Source organism: Acartia tonsa, chromosome 4, assembly GCF_053477335.1.
Source record: "Acartia tonsa isolate MP-2025a chromosome 4, ASM5347733v1, whole genome shotgun sequence".
NCBI classification, from domain to species: Eukaryota; Metazoa; Arthropoda; class Copepoda; order Calanoida; family Acartiidae; genus Acartia; species Acartia tonsa.
Window position 1 is genome coordinate 51,209,980 of NC_137263.1, and position 22,185 is coordinate 51,232,164.

General features: G+C 32.9%; 1 protein-coding gene across 1 annotated transcript in view; it reads right to left on the minus strand.

Annotated features, from left to right (window-relative positions):
• Positions 1-21,984, minus strand: part of LOC145317667 (voltage-dependent calcium channel type A subunit alpha-1-like) — a 149,400-nt gene extending 127,416 nt beyond the window's left edge. The window contains exons 1-4 of the mRNA XM_080158828.1: positions 21,603-21,984; positions 19,877-20,074; positions 14,518-14,657; positions 7,480-7,592 (exon numbers count right to left, since the gene is read on the minus strand). Of these exons, the coding sequence (XP_080014954.1) occupies positions 7,480-7,592; positions 14,518-14,657; positions 19,877-20,074; positions 21,603-21,620 (469 nt within the window). The 5' untranslated portion in view covers positions 21,621-21,984. The remainder of the gene's footprint in view (positions 1-7,479; positions 7,593-14,517; positions 14,658-19,876; positions 20,075-21,602) is intronic.
• Between the last annotated feature and the right edge of the window lie 201 nt (positions 21,985-22,185).

The following is a 22,185-nucleotide window of genomic DNA, read 5'->3' on the forward strand; positions in this document are numbered from 1 at the left end:
TACTCTTTTACTTGACGTGGTTTTTAATAGTTTAAATGACTTCTAAAGCCTTATCAATATTAAAACATAAAATATACCGTGCATAATAGCAATTTATCGCATCGTATTATAGACAGCTTTCCGCAGATATTAATATGAAAAATTACAACTAAACTGGAATTAATAAAATGTTTTTTTTTAATATCCGTGGAAAATTGTATGTAATTTGATGCTATACATGATTTTTCAGCCACGCTGAGAACCGGCTCTAATCCGACGGATATTAATCGGTTTCGAAGCCATACTTGAAATTATATTACTTTCTTAATAAAATTATAAGATCGCTAACATAAAACATAAATTATTGTAGGTCAAACAAGAAACTGAGTTTCTGTATGGAATAATTTATATTTTCATTATACCATGTTTTCTTCATCATAAGAAATAAAAAACATTTTCTATAATAAGGGTCGATCCTGCCGTCCGGTACTGTTATTATTTTTCGTTAATTCAAACTGTCCTATCAATTTAAACTTTGCATGATGATTCATATAACAATGAGGTACGTTTTAGGAATCGAAGCCACCCTATAATCGTTACCAGAAAGTCTGTACGTCTACATATGTTGCTTTTTAACCTTTTTAACAAAATTTTTTTATGGGACTTAATTATCTTATTCGTTTGATTTTATGCATACTGATTCCTATTACAACAAGATACAAATTAATAAGCAAAGTATTTATATAATCAAGTCCTATAAATGTAAGTATGTCCTCAAATAATATTCTGTATTTAATCAGTTTTGAAAAAATTTACTTACAATTTTGTTAATACTTATACTTATATATACTACTTTTTCAGTTCTGACACTCTACAATTATTAATGTTCGTTTGTCCATCTATTTCAAGGCTTTACTTTTATGGATGGTGTCATTCTTGTTTTACTTTTATTAAGTCTGTTATAATTCATTATAATTTATTCTTTTTCAAGTATTTTGAAACAAAGACAGTGAAGTCCAATAGTAACAAAAACATTTATATAATTAGCGAAGTATTAATAAACTAAAAATTTTGTTTTATACAAAACTGTATAAGAATATAAATATTTTATTTACTTTGTGACCATTTAGACCTATTAATATTTTTCAATTCTGATCTGATTTAAACTAATTTAATAACAATGCCATTTTATTATATGGAATTCTATAGCGGCCACGCCATTAGGGGCACTTGAGAAATTTTTTGGGAATGTTATTTTTTAAGGGCCTTTTTTGGGATGGTTGTGGTGACCTTTCCAAAAATAGTTATAAACCTTCAAATGGTTTATGTGAAGCTACATAAAAAGGATAATTTTGTTCATAATCATTGGGAATGTATATAACTTTATCGTTCATTGCCTTATGCCCTAAAATTTCTGGGAAATAATAAAAAATATATGAATGAAAGAAGATATTGTATAATTAGATAACAATGTATCCAATTGTGCTCAAGAAACTGGTTCACCCAGGGACAGGGGGGATATGTCACATAAAGATAACAATTTATCCAATTGTCCTCAAGAAACTGGTTCAACCAGGGACTGGGATATGCCACATAAAGATAACAATGTATCCAATTGTGCTCCAGAAACTGGTTCAACCAGGGAAGGGAATATGGCACATAAATAAAACAATTTTGCCTACTTTATTTTTATAGAAAATAATAGTTAGTTCACCAAAACTATTTTATGATATCGTACATAGGTCATCATTATTAAACACATCGTATTCTAGACAGCTTTCTGCGGATATTGAAATGAAAATTAAGATTAAATCCAGTTTTGTTAGCCCCGATGGACCGAAGTACCAGGTTAACAAAACTGGAATTAATTTTATGATTATAATTTTCATGTCCATGGAAAATTCTTTGTAATTCGATGCTATACATGTTTTTTTCAGTATGGCTGAGAACTGGTTCTAATCCATCGGTTTTAAATCCTTACTGGAAAGAATTTTTTATTGGGTGCAATATCCCTAATCCATAGTTTACCAGTATTCCCTATTAACTGAGATGTATGTCAATGTATAATAATATAAAATCAGGAATCTAAAGGGATAAGAAAGTGTCAGATAAATTAATGTATATCCCACATGATGATACACAAAATTAACCCTTCTGTAGATTACAATAAGTGGTTTAAACCTTTGGACACATAAATAAGTCAAAATTAAATAAAATGGTCCTAATTTTGTAAAGCCAACAAATGAGCCAATGTTATTATAAGACTTTGGAGACTAGAGAAATAACAGCCCAATATCCCCTCCCTCCCTGATATAAAATATATTAAGTGAACAATTATTTTTTACCCCTGCAGAGTATTAGGACATTTTTTTTTACATGCTCGACTGCTCTGTAAAGCTTCACATCCACCACTCTGTCTGTATGTATGTAATATTGTTTGTAAATTTTGCATAAATTATCTTTTATTCTATTTTTAAATTTAAAGAATTTTAATTGATCTAAATGAACTTATTTGAAATTAGAAATAATTTTTTTTTTGTCTCAAAACTATACCAACTAAGTAGAAATGTATTCTAGCAAAAGGACATAAGTACAATTTTAAACCTTAAATTTTCAGATAGACTTGAATTGATGTACATCCCTAATAGTGATACAACAAATTACCCCATGTGTAGAATAAAATTGGTGGTTTAAACGTTTGAACACTCAGCTTATTAAACCAACCAATCAACATTTTGTAAAAGTCTCCAAAGTTGTTAAGCCAATGAATAAGGAAACGTAATTATAAAACTTTGGGGACTAGCGTAATAACCATCCCAATGTCCCCTCCCTTCCTGGTATAAAGAATAGTCGGTGGTAAGAAGAAAATAGGATAGGATAATATCACAAATATAATTATACAACTTTTGTCTGCACTTTTCCTTAACATATTATATTTTACACTAGCGACTACGCCCCTAGAGGCCTAGGGGTCGTATTTTTCTAGGGGCAATTTCTCTTGGGAGTAGTGCAATCCCCTAAAATAATTATAAACCTTCCAAGGACCTATGGGAAGCTACATTGTAAACGAGAACCATATCGGTTAAGCAGTTAAAATAAGATCCTTTGGTAAAAACAGATACACAAACGTATAGACATCCTGTTACTTTTATATAAGGATAGCTATGGATATTCGATTTTATTTTAAAGAAAACTTTTTTATGTCGTTTTTCTCGCATTTTCATTCAGTATTGTTATTCTAAATTATAGTAGTATTTTTTCCATATATATAGTCATATTTCTTTAAAAATCTGATGAATAGGATAATAACGTAACAAAATTGTTGTTAAAAAGAAAATAATTAATATGTTTTAAATGGACGTACGACCTTTCTAGAATCATCATGCAAAGTTTGAAATCGATAGGACAATTCTAACCTGTTTAAATTAACGAAAAGAGCTAACTGTCCCGGACGGACGGACTTACCCTAATTATAGAAAAGCCTCGCTTTTATAAATGTAGTTCATATGTCATAAAACATATATGAAAATGCTGTGTTAAATGACATATGTGAGCTTGGTGGCTGTAGTAAATATGGAGCAAAGAATAATGGATGGAGGACCGGGGGGAGAATATACAATCTTATTTTCTGCATCTTTGAGAAATATATGCCTGTGTCAATTGCTGTTCTATGCTTTCCACAATAATTCTTTTTAAATTTTATTTTTATAGTACCCATAAAAAATTATGGCATACTGTCCTACCATTGGTCAATTAAAATTTATACTGGCCTGCCATTGGTAATTTAGTCTGTGTGTGGTTATTGTATTGTATGACGTCAGTTTTTTTTATAGGCACTATATAGAGCTTCACTATATATATGGAAAAAGATATAATTTTAAATTTCTTTAAAATACTCTCCAATAGCAGATAATTTTATTTTTTCATTAAAAAATTGCTACGGTCAAGTTGGCTTGTGACCTACCTATAAAATTAAGCAATGCCGGTTAATCCCAAGGCCAGTTTTACTTTCTGTATTTTGTAAAATTGTGTGTATGTAGTATGTATGTACATCTATGTATGTGGATTTAAACTTGGATATACGCTTCCTCATACTTTTTTGTTGTTGTGGTTTTTCAACAACGTGTCCTAAGTATTCTTTTAATATTTGTGTCAACAGCAGAAAAGCAAGGATGACAACATACATAAAAGCGAAGCTCTAAAACGATAGGACAAATGCACATTAACAGAGTGTCAGAACTGAATAAGCATAATAACTATGAATAAGTCGACTCGAAACAAAATTGTAAGTAAATTTGTTGAAAAACAATTAAATACAGGATAGTATTTAAGGACATATTTACATTTTAGGACTTTATTATAGAGATGCTTCGATTTTAAAATAGAACTTTGTTGTCCTAGGAATCAGTATTAAAAAAATCAGACCAATAGGATAATAGTATTTACCACTGCTATGTCCTATGAGTGACATTATTTGAAAGAGTTATATTTATACTATCACAGTTCAAATATCACTAACCAATGAAATTATTGAATTTAAGGGGGGGGAAATTCCTAGAATCCAGGAGTGTCGGGGTTAGTTATTTAAATACCAAAGCAAACTTTGCCAAGATGTTTCAGATCTTTTTGACAAACATACATCACTCTACTTTACATTCTAGACTTTATTAGACAAAATAACTTAAAATAAGACTTGTAAAACAAACTTTTAAAAAATGAAAAACTTAGACAATTTTCAAGATGTAAAATTAAAATGCAAAGACAGAGAGAAAGAGTTAGACAAGGACTATAGTTAGAATTTAGGTCACACACACACACACACACACACACACAAACACACACATACCATATAAAGATGATAATATTCATATCAGGTGTATTTTCAGCAATAAAGGTTTCATAAGAAATTTGGAAATATTTAGTTCATAAGCCAGAACATAAATTAACACTGTATCCAAACAAAATTAAAATCATCTGATTTCTATTCGGCTTCAGAATAACGTTTTGAATTGCTTAAATTTTTGTTGTTGTTAATCTTATATATAATTCTGGCTATTGTACCTATGAACTGTGCAACCTTTATTACCTAATATATAAGTATATTAGGTACATTATACTCTCTTATATGCCTGTATTACAAAGGTTAATATTAAACATTTATTACGACTCCCGACTATTTTTTTTTATATAAAAAAATTATTTTTATGTTTTTGCTTGAAACTAGGCAAAACGTAAGGGTTTACGATCCATCCAGGTAAAATGTTATAAGCGAAACATTTCTATAATCAAGTCTCAAAAATGTAAGTATGTCCTTAAACAGTTTTGCAATAATTTTAAAAAAAATTTGATTAGACTTATGCATTAATAGTCTGTTTATTCATTTAGCAAAATGTTTATTTTCAACTAAAACCTTTATTCCTGCATAGAATAAATGTAGAAATAATGTTACCAAATTAGTAACTAATGTAGTGTAAATATCTAATTATTTCACAAAACTTTCTTTAACTTTTCTTTTCTATACAAAGTATGTACTATGTGTAGTGTACAGATAGAGCGGAGAGACATTGGCAGAGAGAGAGGGGACAATGGGTTTTTATTACACTAGTCCCCAAAGTTTTAAATAAGAACTTTTTCGTGTTCGTTGGCCTAACAACTTCTAGGACTTTAGTGTAGTTTGATTGATAATATAAGGTAATAATGTTTTTATGTCTTAATAGCTTAATATCTCAGAAAATACTGATCGCAGGGGAGCGTTATTAATGTCTTTGGGTGGCATAAGGCTATTTTTTTTACCACCCGACCCAACCTAGAAATGCTAGAAATGAAATAAATATGTAGCACACTTTAAGTTATTTATGTAAGTATGAACGTTGCAAATTTCAATGTCGCCATATTGTTGGAATGCTCGCGAGAAAAATTTGTCCAGATTTGTCAAGGCCAACCTTTTAATCTTTCTTTAGAGAAAGAAATACAAAATAAATACCACGATAAATGTGTAACTGGTGTGTAATTTTCAGCTAAATTTCCAATAAAAACGAAGATCTTTAAAGTGCCTATGAAAAAAATTAGGTCATAAAATACAAGTGACCAATGATAGGCCAATACACATACTAAAGTACCAAATGTAGGTCAGTATGACGTCTTTTCTTATATGCCCTATAAAAAGCTTCAATAAAAACAGAAAATGCTCTTTTAAAAAATCTTCCAAAACATTTGTTACCGTATTTTAATTTAAATTTTTGCGATGATAGATTTTGAATAATAGAACACCTTTTTTCTATTTTTTATTAGCGGATGCGTCCCCGGCATATAGGGGCGGGCCTCTGTATTCGCAGGGCTAGTGAAGTTTAGAAAGTAGCCTTAAACCACCCAGAGCTATTTTATTCTTTAACTACAGCAGCCTAAAACCAACCCGGAACTAATGGGAAATTTCCCAAAAATGAAGAACTCAATCGGGCTAGTAGTTATAAAAATATTAAGCTAAAACCTTACTACTTTATATAAAGGACTAGCGGCTTCGCCCCTAGCCTCTAGGGGCTTTGCCCCAAGAGGTTTGATCAAACCAATTTTTCGTATTTTAGATTTTTTTGTTGGGCGGGGGTATTTTTCATTTTTTTTGGGGGGTTGGGGGTCTCCCACCCCCCCCAGAAAATAGTTGTAAACCTTCCCGGGATCTATGAGAAGCTACCCTGTAAAGGAGAACCCGATCGGTTCAGCGGTTAGCGAGATCCTTCGCTACAAACAAACAGACAGACACACAAACATCCTGTTACTTTAATAAATGTGTCTACTTCGCAGTTCCACCTTTACATTATGAAGACATAAAATTGGATTAAAATCCACTTTCAACAATGTGGATCTAAAAACAATGAAAGGATTTCAAATATTGGAACACTGGCTTTATAAAGTGTAGATATCTGGGTAACATAAATCTATATTATTTCTAACCTATTATACAAGGTAGTAAAGTTTTTTTTGTAACTTAAGATTTCGATAACTACTTAGCCGATTGCGTTCTTCATTTTAGGTAAGCTTCGCAGCACAGGCACCTGGATGATTTTAGGCTATTTCATTTTACGATGGTTTTAGTTTTTTTTTCCAAACCAATATAAAGCTCCTAGATGCTAAGGGCACAGCCGACATTTATACCTATTGTAATAGTGGTTGATCCCCTAGCCACTAGGGGTGTTTACTAGGAGGCAAGAAAGAAGCTTGAAACACCATGACATATTTAATACATTTTTATAAACAGCACAGCAGATTTGTTTCGGCCATTTTCGAGATCTTTATTTCAATCAAGAAATATTTTTGCTTTATATTCAAAAATAAATCAGAAATATACATAAATTTAACCAATAATTTAACAAGGTTTTTATCTTATAATTGTACATTTTAATATCCACGAAAAGCTTTGTAATACGATGCCATTAACAACTATGACAGATTAAAAAAAATATAATTTACCTTAATCTAGCTACCTAACTATAAATAAGTACTTACTTGGTACACCAGAGACCAATTTGAGAGGCCTGAGCACCCTGAATGTTCGGAGGGTGGACAGATCTACAGCACCTTCTCCTTCCTCTCCAGCAGGCATGATATAAGGCAGAAACCTAAATAATAATAAATCTATTAATATAGATGTATAACCAGACAACTACCTGGATTCCCCTGTTAGGGATTTTTTTGTCTGCTAGCAAATTTACTTTCTTTTTTGCGACTTTGCTGATATTTCCGACGCTATTGTTTGATTTTTAAAGACTCAATTAAAGGTTTACATTGGGTCCTCGGGATGGAGACATTTATTTAACCCCTTCCCCTTCTATTTTTTTATTCAAATATAATAATAATAATTCATATTTTCCAGAAGTTGTTTATGAGCCTGTTGGTCTGGCTTAGTAGTCAACAAAGCCAGTATAATCCAGGGAACTAAAGGGATAAGACAATGGTCGAATGGTCGATAAATTGATGTACATTCCAAATAAATATACACAAAATTATCCCTTGTTAGTGTTGAAACACTAAACTTAATAAACAAACCAATAAAAAGTCCCCAAAGTTGTTAAGCCAACGAATAAGAAAATATTATATAAAAACTTTGGGGACTGGTGTAATAAACAGCCCAATGTCAACGCCCTCCCTGGTAGATTGTACTCTTTCCCAAAGTATTTAAACTACGTTAGCATATTCGTTGACTCAAAATTTCAGCTTTAGCAAAAAGAAAATTTATCCTTGATATTTTATGTTACACAATATTTTTTCTAATAAAAAAATATTGAAAGAAAACATATTTCCTGCACACATATATATTTATTCCAGAGAGAGAGATTGGACAAAGGGCTGTTTATTACACTAGTCCCCAAAGTTTTATAATAAGGTTTTTTTATTCGTTGGCTTAACAACTTTAGGGACTTTTAATTGATTGGTTTATTAGGATAAGTGTTCAAACATTAACCATTAATTTTAAACTACAGAAGGGGTAATTTTGTAGGTCATCATTGGGGATGTACATATATTTATCGGCCATTGGCTTATTCCTTTATATCCCTGTATATTTATTCTATTTCTGACAGATAAATCCTTGCTACCACCACGAGCTAGAGAGGCAAATATGCATGCGTGTGTATGGCTTACCTTAACCATATGCACGAAATCCATAATTATATTTCTAAACAGGGTTGCCGAAATCAAATAAGAGATGTATTTATTTCTGATAATGAATGCATGGAACTGGGTCTGGAAGCAACGGTAAAGTTGATAACACTGGATTATACAGAGGTCTTCGAGCATAGCATACACAGAGTCAATAACCCTGTTATTAACATAAAAGAGACTGCAATCATCCAGAAAGTTGGTAACCCTGTTTGTAAGATACAAGGGACAGGTTATATCCATACTGTTGGTAACTCTGATTGTAACAAATTGGGACTTGAATCATCCAGAAAGTTGGTAACCCTGTTTGTAACATACATAGGACTAGAAGCATCCAATATAAGTTGGCAACCCTGATTGTAACAAATTTAACATGAATGAGACTGGAATCATCCAATATAAGTTGCTAACCCTGTCAGTAACATACATTGGACTGGTAGCATCCAATATAAGTTGGTAACCGTGTTTATAACATACATGGGACTAGAAGCATCCAATATAATTTGGTCACCCTGTTTGTAACATACATTGGACTGGTAGCATCCAATATATGTTGGTAACCCTGTTTGTAACATACATGGAGCTAGAAGCATCCAAAATAAGTTGGTAACCCTGTTTGTAACAAATATGGGACTTGAATCATCCAGAAAGTTGGTAACCCTGTTTGTAACATACATGGGACTAGAAGCATCCAATATAAGTTGGTAACCCTGTTTGTAACATACATGGGACTAGAAGCATCCAATATAAGTTGGTAACCCTGTTTGTAACATACATGGGACTAGAAGCATCCAATATAAGTTGGTAACCCTGTTTGTAACATACATGGGACTGGAAGCATCCATAAAGCTGAGAGCAAAAGTAATAATGTCCAATCAAAACCGCAAGTAAACCTGGATTTTTATGTGGATGTATGATAACAGAAAATAGTGCAATATCCGAAAGAAAATTGCAAATTTTTTACTGCAAAAAGAGTTTTTCTTAGAATAAAATATCCTTCTTTAGAAAATTACTGGCTTGTAAAACTTCTAAATTCAATATTAGTGTTATTGTTGAAACACTAAAGTAATTAGTTTTGTTGGGTAGAGGAGGGAGCATAGTGAATATATGTATCAGATAATATATCAGAAATAATGAGTATTGGATGGATGGGTGGGGAACTAGCCAGGGAGGGAAATAAACATGGTAGATAAATCTATCTACAACACATAATCGCCCCCCCCCCAAAAAAATTGCAAACTTTGGATAACTAATTTTTAAATCAGCCTATAGTGCATAAAATAAGACGTCATACAATACAAATGACCAATGATAGGCTTATACACGGACTAAATTACCAATGGCAGGCCAGTATACATTTTAATTAACCATTCGTAGGCCAGTTCACATTTTAATTGACATGCAAGTATAAATTTTAATTGACCATTGGAAGGCCAGTATACATTTTAATTGACCAATGGTAGGCCAGTATACATTTTAATTGACCATTGGTAGGCAAGTATACATTTTAAATGACTAATGGTAGGCCAGTATACATTTTAATTGACCATTGGTAGGCCAGTATACATTTTAATTGACCATTGGTAGGCCAGTATACTTTTGAATTTACCATTGGTAGGCCAGTATACATTTTAATTGAACGTTGGTAGGCCAGTATACATTTTAATAGACCATTGGTAGGCCAGTTTACATTTTAATTAACCATTGGTAGGCCAGTTTACATTTCAATTGACCATTGGTAGGCCAGTATACATTTTTATTTACCGTTAGTAGGCCAGTATACATTTTAATTGACTAATAGTAGGCCAGTATACATTTTAATTGACCATTGGTAGGCCAGTTTACATTATAATTGACCATTGGTAGGCCAGTATATGTTTTAATTGACCATTGGCAGGCCAGTATACATTTTAATTGACCATTGGTAGGCCAGTATGACGTCATTTTTTAAGGGCACTATAAGCTGCTTCCAATTGTTGTATACCTAAGATCCCGGATCAATGCCAATTTATTAACAGTTTCCCCTATACATTACATACTCAATAATTACATTTTCTTTCAGGTCTGTCTAAGATGAAACAAGTCTGTAAACGGTCATAGATGCAAAGATGTAAATATATTTCAATCAACTATAAAGATAAATTATTTTTTATATTTACTGCTTACATTTAAGCCAAATTTAAAGTACCCCAACAAAAATATATTATAGAATTTAATAAATTAAGGCGTCTTAGATATTTTTATCTTTTTGTCATATCTGATATCTTCAAGGGGGGGGGAGGTCTTTAAATAATTTTGTACTTCTCCTTACCAACAATAATACTTCCCTTAAATTGTTGTATTATCATTGGGTAAGGGAAAGGGTGTACCTATCACCCCCCCCCCCCTAGGGACAAATATGAAACATATTACACAATACATATTGAATATTGGAGTAAAACTTTTAGTTTTCCTATATCACTTCAGATCCATCCATATTTGCATGTGTAGGGATTAAGTCGGAAAAACAAGGAATGCCCCTTTCGATAAGGGTAGAGGTGTTTTTTCTACAACTTTTTATCTGCTTCATGACCCTAATAACTGAAAATGCAGGCTATGTTTTTATCATAACCTTTTTAAAAAGGGCGTACAATAATATATAGCCATAACAAGAAAATCACAACAGTCTCGCAGTTCACGTAATGCGCGACAAAAAACTAATTTTACGCGTTTTATTTCTAGTAAATTAATTTGTTACTGCTTTTTCAGTCTCATGCGTTGTTACATAAAGCTCTTTATAGGGCCTATAAACAACTGGATACATTTAAAATCTTTTGGCAAAAGTATCTCGAATGACGTCATGAAAATTTAGTTCATTATTCTGATAAACGACATTTGGAATTTTTCGGCCAAAAGTTTTTTTGAATTTATCCCCTTTTTAATAAGCACAATAAAGTCTAAAGCTTGTTAAAAAGACCTTGACCATGTCTAAAGGGCTTATTTTGTTTTTCAATATTGATCCCATATTTGCTCGAAGTATTGTCATTGTCAACCTGCATAATTTTCATAAATGTAAATATTGTACAATTCTCAAGGTCAGAGATAGTTCAAAATATTACCTGAGCGAATGGAAGCAGCTTATAGAGCCTAATAAAAAATGACCAATGATAGGCCAATACACAGACTAAATTACCATGGCAAGTCAGTATTAATTTTAATAGACCAATGGTAGTCCAGCATGACGTCCATTTTTATGTGCACTTTATAAGCTTTCCAAAAGAATAATATATATTAAATACGTGGATATTGTGAAAGATTCTCTCATATCCTGCTCCCAGTTGGCTAATATAACAATACCCCCCCCCCCCTCTTTATGACTTTACCCCCTCAAATCCCCTGACCATGGATGAACGTACTGACCATTATTTTGATTTACATTCTGTTGTTTTCAAAACAACGCGTAGAAATTCATTGTTGAAACTCTAAAGAAAGTTATCTTTTAAAAAAGCTAGAAATATAAACCTGTAGTTATAGTTTTCAATTAAATCTTAGAGAAAGGGCTATAAAGTACATTCTTGTCATTTATTAAAAATCCAATAAGTTGTTAAAAATTAAAGTAAATTTCATTGAAAAGTGTGAATTTATTTGTTCTTTGCAACATACATTTTAAATCCTACCCCTAGTGCTTATCTTCATGGTTATAGGAATAGGCAAATGTAAGATATATTTACTATTTTGATTTGAAAAAATATAATATTATGTCTTAGGGTACAAAGTAGCAGTTTCTAAACTTATCTACAAAATATTTTATCTACACTAATGGTGATTTTGTTTATGGTAATTGTCCATTGTCCTATCCCTGTATCCTTGTAGCTGGCAGTACCATCCTCCCTACCCTGCCTACCAGTACCAACCTCTAGTCCATTGTCCTGTCCCTGTATCCTTGTAGCTGGCAGTACCATCCTCCCTACCCTGCCTACCAATACCAACCTCTAGTCCATAGTCCTATCCCTGTATTCCTGTAGCTGGCAGTACCATCCTCCCTACCCTGCCTACCAGTACCAACCTCTAGTCCATTGTACTATCCCTTTATCCCTGTAGCTGGCAGTACCATCCTCCCTACCATGCCTACCAGTACCAACCTCTAGTCTATTGTCCTATCCCTGTATCCTTGTAGCTGGCAGTACCATCCTCCCTACCCTGCCTACCAGTACCAACCTCTAGTCCATTGTCCTATCCCTGTATCCCTGTAGCTAGCAGTACCATCCTCCCTACCCTGCCTACCAGTACCAACCTCTAGTCCATTGTCCTATCCCTGTATCCCTGTAGCTGGCAGTACCATCCTCCCTACCCTGCCTACCAGTACCAACCTCTAACCTTCAATAATTCCATCAAATTTAAACAAATTCATAACTCCTTTGATATTTGTAGTAGGCAACAGAGATAGATAGATAGGAATCAGGGATCTAAAGGGAAAAGACAATAGCTGATTAATTGATCTACAATCCCCAATGATAAAATATATAAAATTACCCTTTCTGTAGATTATAATTAGTGGTTGAAACGTTTGAAAATTCTCAGAAAATAATCAAAGAATAAGCATTTATTGAATTTTGATTGGATGGTTCATTAAAATGGGTATATAAACATTTCAAGCACTAATTGTAATTCACTGAAGGGGTAATTTTGTGTAGCATTTTTGGGGAGTTACATCAATTTATCGGCCATTGTTTTATCCCTTTAGATCCCTGATATTTTCATCAAACGGGGTTTAACTCAGTATAAATTTTTAAATCGCCCAATTTATCACAATATGTGAATATTTATCTGTATCCTTGATTATTACTGTATAACTATCAGGGATCTTTAGGGATAAGACAATGGCCGATAAATTGTTGTACAACACAAATGATAATAAACAAAATTCCCTCTTCTGTGTATCACATTTACTTAACAATAAAGCAATAAAGTACCCAAAGTTGTAAGCCATGATAATAAAACTTTGGGTACCAAAGTAATTTGCAGTCCATTGTCCCCTTCTTCCGTGATAATAATAATATTACATGTAAAGTAAAAAACTACTTCATACAACTTTATTACAAGGAGAGATGACAACATCCATAACAGCGGAGCTACAAAATCGGAAAAAAAACGAAAAACGAACATTAACAAATGTATATTGTATAACCAGCTACGGTACTTTGGATACTTAATTTGAGGCGATTAGTTACACGCTCCTAGATATATGATAATGGCAATTTTTGTTAGCGAATTCTTTATTTACTGATGGATGGACTGAATATTAAATATTGAAAAGGTTTGCTTTTATTGAATTACGTAAATCCAAGTTTTCCAGGGATGGATGGGCATAAGATTGTAAACTTTATATGTATACTTTTGTTTCTCATCATTGGAGATTTATTATCAGCTATTGCGTTATCCCTCAACATCCATGAAGTTTCATAAAGAAAGTGTAAATCATAATATACAAATAATTGTCTGGAATATCAGTGCACTTTATTTTTAATATATTTTCCAGTATGGCTTCGAAGCCGATTAATATCCGCTGGATTAGAACCGGTTCTCGGCCATACAAAAAAATCATGTATATAATCATATTGCAGACAAATTTCCACGTTGATTAAAATAAAAATCATAAAATTAATCCAGTTTTGTTACACCGAACCTTTAAAACTGGTTTTAATCATATAACTTTTCATTTGAATATCCGCGTAACCTGTCAAAAAAATCAACTTAATAAACCATCCAATCAAAATTTAGTAAAAGTCCTAAAAGTTGTTAAGTCCACGAATAAGAAAATGTTATTCTAAAACTTTGGGGACTAGTTTAATAAACAGCCCATTGTCCCCCCTCACTCTGGAACAAACCATAATATCAAAAGCTTACCCAGAGGTGACGACAAAGAAGTCCATGAAGTTCCACGGGTTGCGCATGTAGCTGCCCTTGTGGAGCATGAAGCCCAGCGCCAGGATCTTGGTCAACATCTCGGTGGTGAACACAACCATAAACACAATCTCAAGCTCCTCCTACAAGTACAAACACAAATTAGTTAACTAACACCAACAACCCGTGGCACAACACCTTGTGCATCCACTCATCGTCGGGGAGGTGATAGGTTCAAATCTAGGATCGACACCCCGTTACAACTAAAGACGTTAAAAATGGATGCCACTGTTGCTATGTCAAGTGCGCGACGTAAATAGTTAGAGTAGGGGACGTCTTGGCCCATAAACAGGCGCTACTCATTACTATGCACAGTTGGTCTATCTCATACCATTTAAAGCGGATGATGCTCTGGATTCTCTTGATGATCACTTAAAAATCGAAGGAGAATCCCGCCCTAACGAGGTAAGGGAAGTAACTAACAATAATCGTTGTTGTTATGAGAGTCTTTCTCCTATTCATTCGAATCCGGTGGATAGGAACCGGTTCTCCTCCTTACGAAAAAACTATGTCTAGCACCGTATTATAACCAGTTTTCTACGAATATAAAAATGTACAATCATAAGATTAAAACCAGTTTTTTTAAACCGTGCCTTCGGCATCTCGGGGATAAAAAACTGGTTTTAATCTTATAATTGTACTTTTTATATCCGCGGAAAGCCGTTTATAATACAATGCGAGAAATAACTATTCTAAAATTCTTGAAGCTAATTGTTAATGAGTTTTGATATCTCAAAAACTTTAGGAGATATCATTATAAAATCATAAGCAAATTCTAATTCAAATTTTAATAGCCTAAAAATAATCCTTCAACTGTATTCCCATATATTATTAAAAAAAACTATATGAGTTTTTGAAATCAAATAGAATACGTGCTTTGAAATATTAATATATTATATTTTAATTTAATCATCAAAGAATTGTTAATTATAAAAGTTGTACATAATAAACTAATGCATAATGTTCGTCAAAATTATTTGTTTGCATGTTTAGAACACAAAAGTATTCTTCTTTCACTGAAAATTTTGAAATTGTTCATTTTTTTATGTTTTCATTGAATTTTTGTTATGCTTTTTTCGAACATTTGATAAAAATATTAAAAACTTTAAAACAACGAGCGGGTGTGCTATTATCATCTAAAGGTAGATAAGAGCAAAAACTAGCATAAAACCATCCAACGACTTATATATTAAAAAAATAGCCCAAAACCATCCCAGGATCTATGTGAAGCATCCCAAAAAGGGAGAACTCAATCGGTAAGTAGTTATAGAGATCTTAATCTACAAACAAAAAAACTTATGGCTTTTTATAATTTAGGATAAGACGTTCCAAGGTGGTCAAAATGATTCCTTTAAGAATTAAGACGGACAGATAAGAGTTAAGACTCTAGGGGCAAGGTGTCGCTTCGGGTACTGGACCTCCACGCACCTTGAAACATACATGCAATACTTATGATTGCGTTGTAAAGCGTCCATTCACCCATCAGACAACCAACTCTCTGAGATGCACGACCTTTGTCTGAGAAGTCCCAACTGTGCACGGTAGCGAGTTGCGCCTGTTTTGGGCCAAGGCATTCCCCACACTCTAACTATTTACGTCGCGCATCTGACATAGTAGCAGTGGGAACCATTTTTAACGTCTTTAGTTATGCCGCGGTGTCGGACCGAGATTCGAACCTATCACCTTCCCGACGACGAGCGGGTGGGCTACGTGTTGAACCACGGTCGCGGGTTAAGAGAACGGACAGATAGACAATCGACATACCCTAGTTAAAGAAAAGCTCAGATAATAAAATATAGGAGGAAAGTTGGATTGTTTATATCTATGACTAACCCCTGCTGGGCTACCCAGTACCCAATATAACCTAACCTAACCCAAGTAATCGACAAATATACTGAAAACTAATGTGCCTGTGTGTGGAGGAGGAGGGGGTGGGGGTGATTGTTCTCAACAAGGTAAATTGAGCGACAGCCCAGAATGCTTTCTAAAGGTCTGTAGTGGTTAACTAGCTTCAATTAGCAGACGGATAGACACCCTAATTATAGAGAAGCTTTGTTACAAAAAAATATATTATTCTACGTATATTTATAGGGTGAGTGCTTTCTCAAGGAGAGAGGGTACAATTGGCTGTTAACTACACTAGTCCCCAATGTTTTATTATAACGTTTTCTTATTCGTTGGCTTAACAACTTTGGGGGACTTTAGTTCATTTTGATTCATTAATTTGAGTGTTCAAACGTTTAAATTTTAATCTACAGAAAGGGACATTTTGTGAAGCATCAATGAGGATGTACATAAATTTATCGGCCATTGTCTTATCCCTTTAGATCCGTGGTGCTTTCTAAAGGTCTGCAGTAGTCAATTGGCCCCCATTAAGCATGTAATTAAAGCTAATTAAACTAATTATCATATTGGATTTGCTCGGCTTCTAACCTAGTTATCTTATCAGGGCAAGGAACAGTAGAATTTGAATTGATACAATGGGGGAGGGGTAAAGTGTTTACGTACGGAATGCGAAGACTTTTATAGTGCGTGTAAAAAATGGTGTTATATTGGCCTTCCACTGGTCCAATAAAATATTGACACCAAACTGGCCTATCATTGGTAAATAACAATTTATACTGGCCTGCTATTGGTAATTTAGTCTGTGTATCGGCCTATCATTGGACATTTGTTTTGTATTATGTAATATTTTTACAGACACTATAAAGATCTTCCCGGGTTGCACTTTAAAAAGTTAAAAGGTTTTAAAAGCGTATGTTTTCTATAATTAGGAGCAGCTCCATCCGTGAGTTGGTAACAGATAATTCTTTTGTTAATTCAGACAGGTTAAAATTGTCCTCATAATTTCAACATGGCATGATGATTCCTGTAACAGTTAGGTAAGATTTCGAAACGTCTATTTAATTCGTTTTTGACAAATGATTTAAATCATAGAAATATTCTATTCAGCTGAATTTTGGAATATTGATTCCAAGGACAACAAGGTACAATGTTATATGCGAGGTATCTCTATAATCAAGGCCCAAAAATGTAAGCACTCCCTTTAATAAAAAAAATTACTTATAAATTTGTTTAGACTTACAATTCATATTCTGCTTTTAAATCGGTGAAACTTTTAGACCTTCGCTTTTATGAAGATTACCATCCTTATTCAAATATTTTAAGATTTTATAGTTGTGATAAAGTCTTAAAATTTGTAAAAAAAAATGTCCAATACTTTAGCATGGTTAAGATTAGATTAGATTTTATCGCTTGTATCTGATAAAAGGATTTCAATAAAATAAAATCTGCCCAGGATAAATATGTCAGGATGGGGGGGGGGGGGGAATTAACAAAGAATGACCATTGGAAAGCAGAAAGAAAGGGGACAATGGGCTGTTTATTACACTAGTCCCCAAAGTTTTCTTATAACGTTTTCTTATTGGTTTGCTTAACAACTTTGGGGACTTTCGTGAATTTTAGTTCGTTGATTCATTAAGTTGAATTTTCAAACGTTTTAGCTACTATTTTAAATACACAGAAGGGGTAATTTTGCGTATTAACATTGGGGATGTACATAAATTTATCGGCCATTGTCTTATCCCTTTAGATCCCTGATACCAACACTTTAAACAGAATTTACAATTTTTGTTTTGCTAGGTCCCTGTGTCCCAAGGGAGGTAGATCTAGCGGACTCACGGGGAATAATCAAACAATTTTACTAAATCTAAAATATTGGAAAGTTTTGAAAGTTTGGATTGGAATATGTGTCTCGTGCTTCTTTCCTGTGATGGGGTTTTATACCAGGGAGGGAGGGGACATTGGGCTGTTTATTACACTAGTTGAAGCAAAAAAGTTAAAAATAATGCCGAAAAAAAAAATACTTTTCTAAATTTGTTAATTGTTTATAAAAAAAGGATTTAGACCAAGGAGGGAGGGGACAAAGTACTGTTTATTACACTAGTCCCCAAAGTTTTATGATTCGGTTGCTTAAAAACTTGAGATACTTTTATCGAATTTTAATTGGTTTGTTCAATATGTTGAATGTCTAAACGTATCAACAACTATTTTTAATCTACAGAAGTGATAATTTGTGTATCATCATTGGAGAAGTACATCAATTTATCTGCCATTGTCTTATCCCTTTAGATCCCTAGTATAAACTCTATAAATTCTTAGGATTTGTTTTAATAAAATGTAAGAATAGTTAACTGTAAGCAAAATGAATAATTTAACTCCTAGTGCTATTGGCAAGTTTTTATAAAAGCAAATACAACAGGGAGATTCTCAATCAAATTTCAATATATTTTCAATATCTTTTTATCTAGCTGATATTTTGTGCAAAATCACTTTTTTAAACAGTGAATTAACCTAACCCCCCCCCCCCTCCCTTACCCACTTTTAAACTTACTTGTAGATAAAATATTTTCTAACCTTTTCTATAAAGTATAAAGTTTTTTGTCTGAAGCTCAAGATCTCAAGACCTACTGAACTGATTAGGTTCTCTATATCTAGGTAATCTTCACATAGGTCTTGTCATGGTTTTAGGCTATTTCATTTTTAGATTTAAGACTTGGGATTGTTTTATGCTATATTTAGTCCCTTTGAATACAGAGCCCCAAGATATTAGGGGCGCAACCGCTTGTATATAAATATGGGGAAACATGGATAGAACCCCGCAGTTAAAAAATAATGAGTTTTGGATGGTCCATCGGTAAAATGAATGATGCTACAAATATTTTGTGATGGTGACAAAACCTAATCTTATTTTATTGCCCAGATATAACCACATCAAAATAACTCACCAGATAAACTAAATTTAGAGGAAGCTAAATAAATCATTTGGCTCAACTATTGTAAATATATATATTAGACTGAAGATATTTTGGCTTTGTTAAAACCTAGACATTTGAAGCTCTGTATAGTGCCTATAAATTTATTCATTTAAAAAAAAGCATTATAAAGAGCTTCGCTAACAACTGTTTTAAGACAAAAAAAATGAGTTTTTCAGGTTGTTCTTTTTTAACACAACATAAAGTTTTTTGTTGCAAATTTTTTTGCCAATCTCTCGATAATTCTAATTGTAATTACTTTAGAACTGTCCGGGTTTGCGTCAGCCGCCTGCAAGTCTTAGTTAAATAAACCTTTTACAATTAAAAAATTTACAATAAAAAGTTTAAATCTGTCCTCTAAATATGGCAATACCAATTTTTCAAAAACAAAATTCAAAGCATCCAAACGGGTTTTAATTTGAGGCTTAGTCGCGGCTGCCGAGCCCTGGGTAAATAATAAAAACATTGATTTAAAAATGTAAACTTACCAATTTTATGGACATGATAGACTTGTCATTGTGGGACAGTTTGTCATCCAGGGCCATGACGACACAGTTGGCCATAATGGTGAGGATAATGATCCACTCGAAGGGTGGCCAGTTGACCAGCCAGGTCATGAGCCTGCGCACAGGGCTGGTAGGGGTGAATAGAAATAAAGAGGTTGGACCTCTATCATCCGGCTCGTCCTAAACAACAAGAGATTTAATTAACTAATAGCTATTTATCGCTTAATTTATAAACAGCTTTTCGCGGATAAAAAAATTGATATTATAATATGCTACACATAAGTTTTTAGTATGGCTGAGAACCGGTTCTAATCCAGCGGATATTAATATAGGTTTTGAAGCGATATTGGAAACATATTTTGTAACATATGCTCTTTTGTCAAAAGATTATTAAATTTTATTTACAAATATATCATTTCATAAACGTAATAGGAAGTCCATCTGTCCTCTGTGGCTTAATGTCTCGCTGGACTGATTTAGTTCTCTTTTACAGAGAGGGTTTATAACTACACCCTCCCAAGAGAAATCGCCCAACATTTTTCTTTTTAAAAATAAAAGGGAAAGTGTAATTAGAGTGTCCCATAAGACTCCTAGGGGCGTAGCCGCTAGTTTGTAAATAAAAAAAATTGATTTTATTATTGTTTGTTTTCTTTCTTAATTTTTTTTATGCATAAAAACAAGTACAATTTTGAGTACAAGAAGTGATTTAAAATACAAATTCAATAAAAATCCCATGGGAGGGGTTTATATTAAATATTCTAAAAAATGCATTTGTATTTCCTTATTTCAGTTTTTTTGGCAAAACATTTTTTGTTGAAAAATCTAAAGCTTTACTTTTATTGAGTGAAATAATATAATTTGCGCCTATTTACATTTGCTTTTCAGTGTGATCTAATTATAAATGTACAAATGGCGTCACATGTGAATTAATAACCGACAGTCAGCATTGTAGTGTAGGTTTATTCAGGAAGGAAGGGGACATGGGCTGTTTATTACACTATTACACATTTTCTTATTAGTTGGCTTAACAACTTTGGGGACTTTTAAGGAACATCGATTGGTTGATTCATTAAGTTGAGTATCCAAACGTTTCAACCACTAATTGGAAACTACATAAGAGAGATTTTAAATGTTAGGAATGTACATAAATTTATCAGTCATTGTCTCATCCCTTTAGATCCTTGATATTTATTTGTTTCAAATGTGTTGCCTGAACAAAAAGGTTATAAATATAAATATTGGATCAAGTTGCAAACACAACGACGGCAAGCAGCTTATAGTGCAAAATGACCAATGAAAGGCCAGTATTTAAATGGACTAATGGTAAAATATATACTGGCCTATTATTGGTTATTTGTATTGTATGGCGTCATTTTTATTAGGCACTATAAGCTGATTCCAATGACGGTCTCTTTTTCAGTAACTTTGAAGGTTTGTAGCTTAAAGACTCGCCGCAGTTCGCAAATAGTTAGAACTGGTCTAATAAGACCCTCGTAGAAACACGAAAAAGTGTAATTTTACGCTTGTTTTATCTAACCGTGCATTCCTTTTGCATTATTGGGTTTTACCATTTTAGATTATTTGTGATAGGTAGTTTCAAAGTTACATATCTTTTGACATTAGGTCATAAGCAAAGCAGCCTTTAAAGTTATAAAAAAGAGACCTTTCTTCGTATGCCCGGCTTGATTAGTAAGATCAAATTCTTTACCTTCTTTTTCTTCACCATTGTTGTTTATTTATTGTTTTCTTCTCGTAATTAACAGAATGTATATTCTTCTTTCTGTACAAAATGTACAGAACTTTGTTGTACAGCTACTGTACACTCACAATGTACGCTGTGTACACTTTTAATTGTAACTTTATTTAACTTTAGCCTAAAATAATTCATGCCTAAATTTGATTCGTTCAAGTGCAATAGTATTTTGTGTTAAAGGCATCTTTAATTTTATTAATTGTAAATAGTGTATTTTTCTTTGCTTCATGTATATTATGATATGATTTTAGTGTGAATTTAGATTAGTTATCACTATTAAAATATTTAATTTCACCTAGCTAGCAGTGAAAACTAAAAGTTTTAAAGCTACATTATCTTTGAGTGTTTGAAACTAATTGTTGTTATGCTGTGAGGTGTCCACTCGCCCAGTCCTGCCAGTCATCACAACCTAATTATTTTAATTCAGATTTTTAAACTTTAATTCTCTACAATTTTTCTTGAAAATATCTAAGAAAGAAACAATAATTTTAGCTTCTTAAAAACCCTTTTCAAGTATATATTGAAAACACGTTGAAAG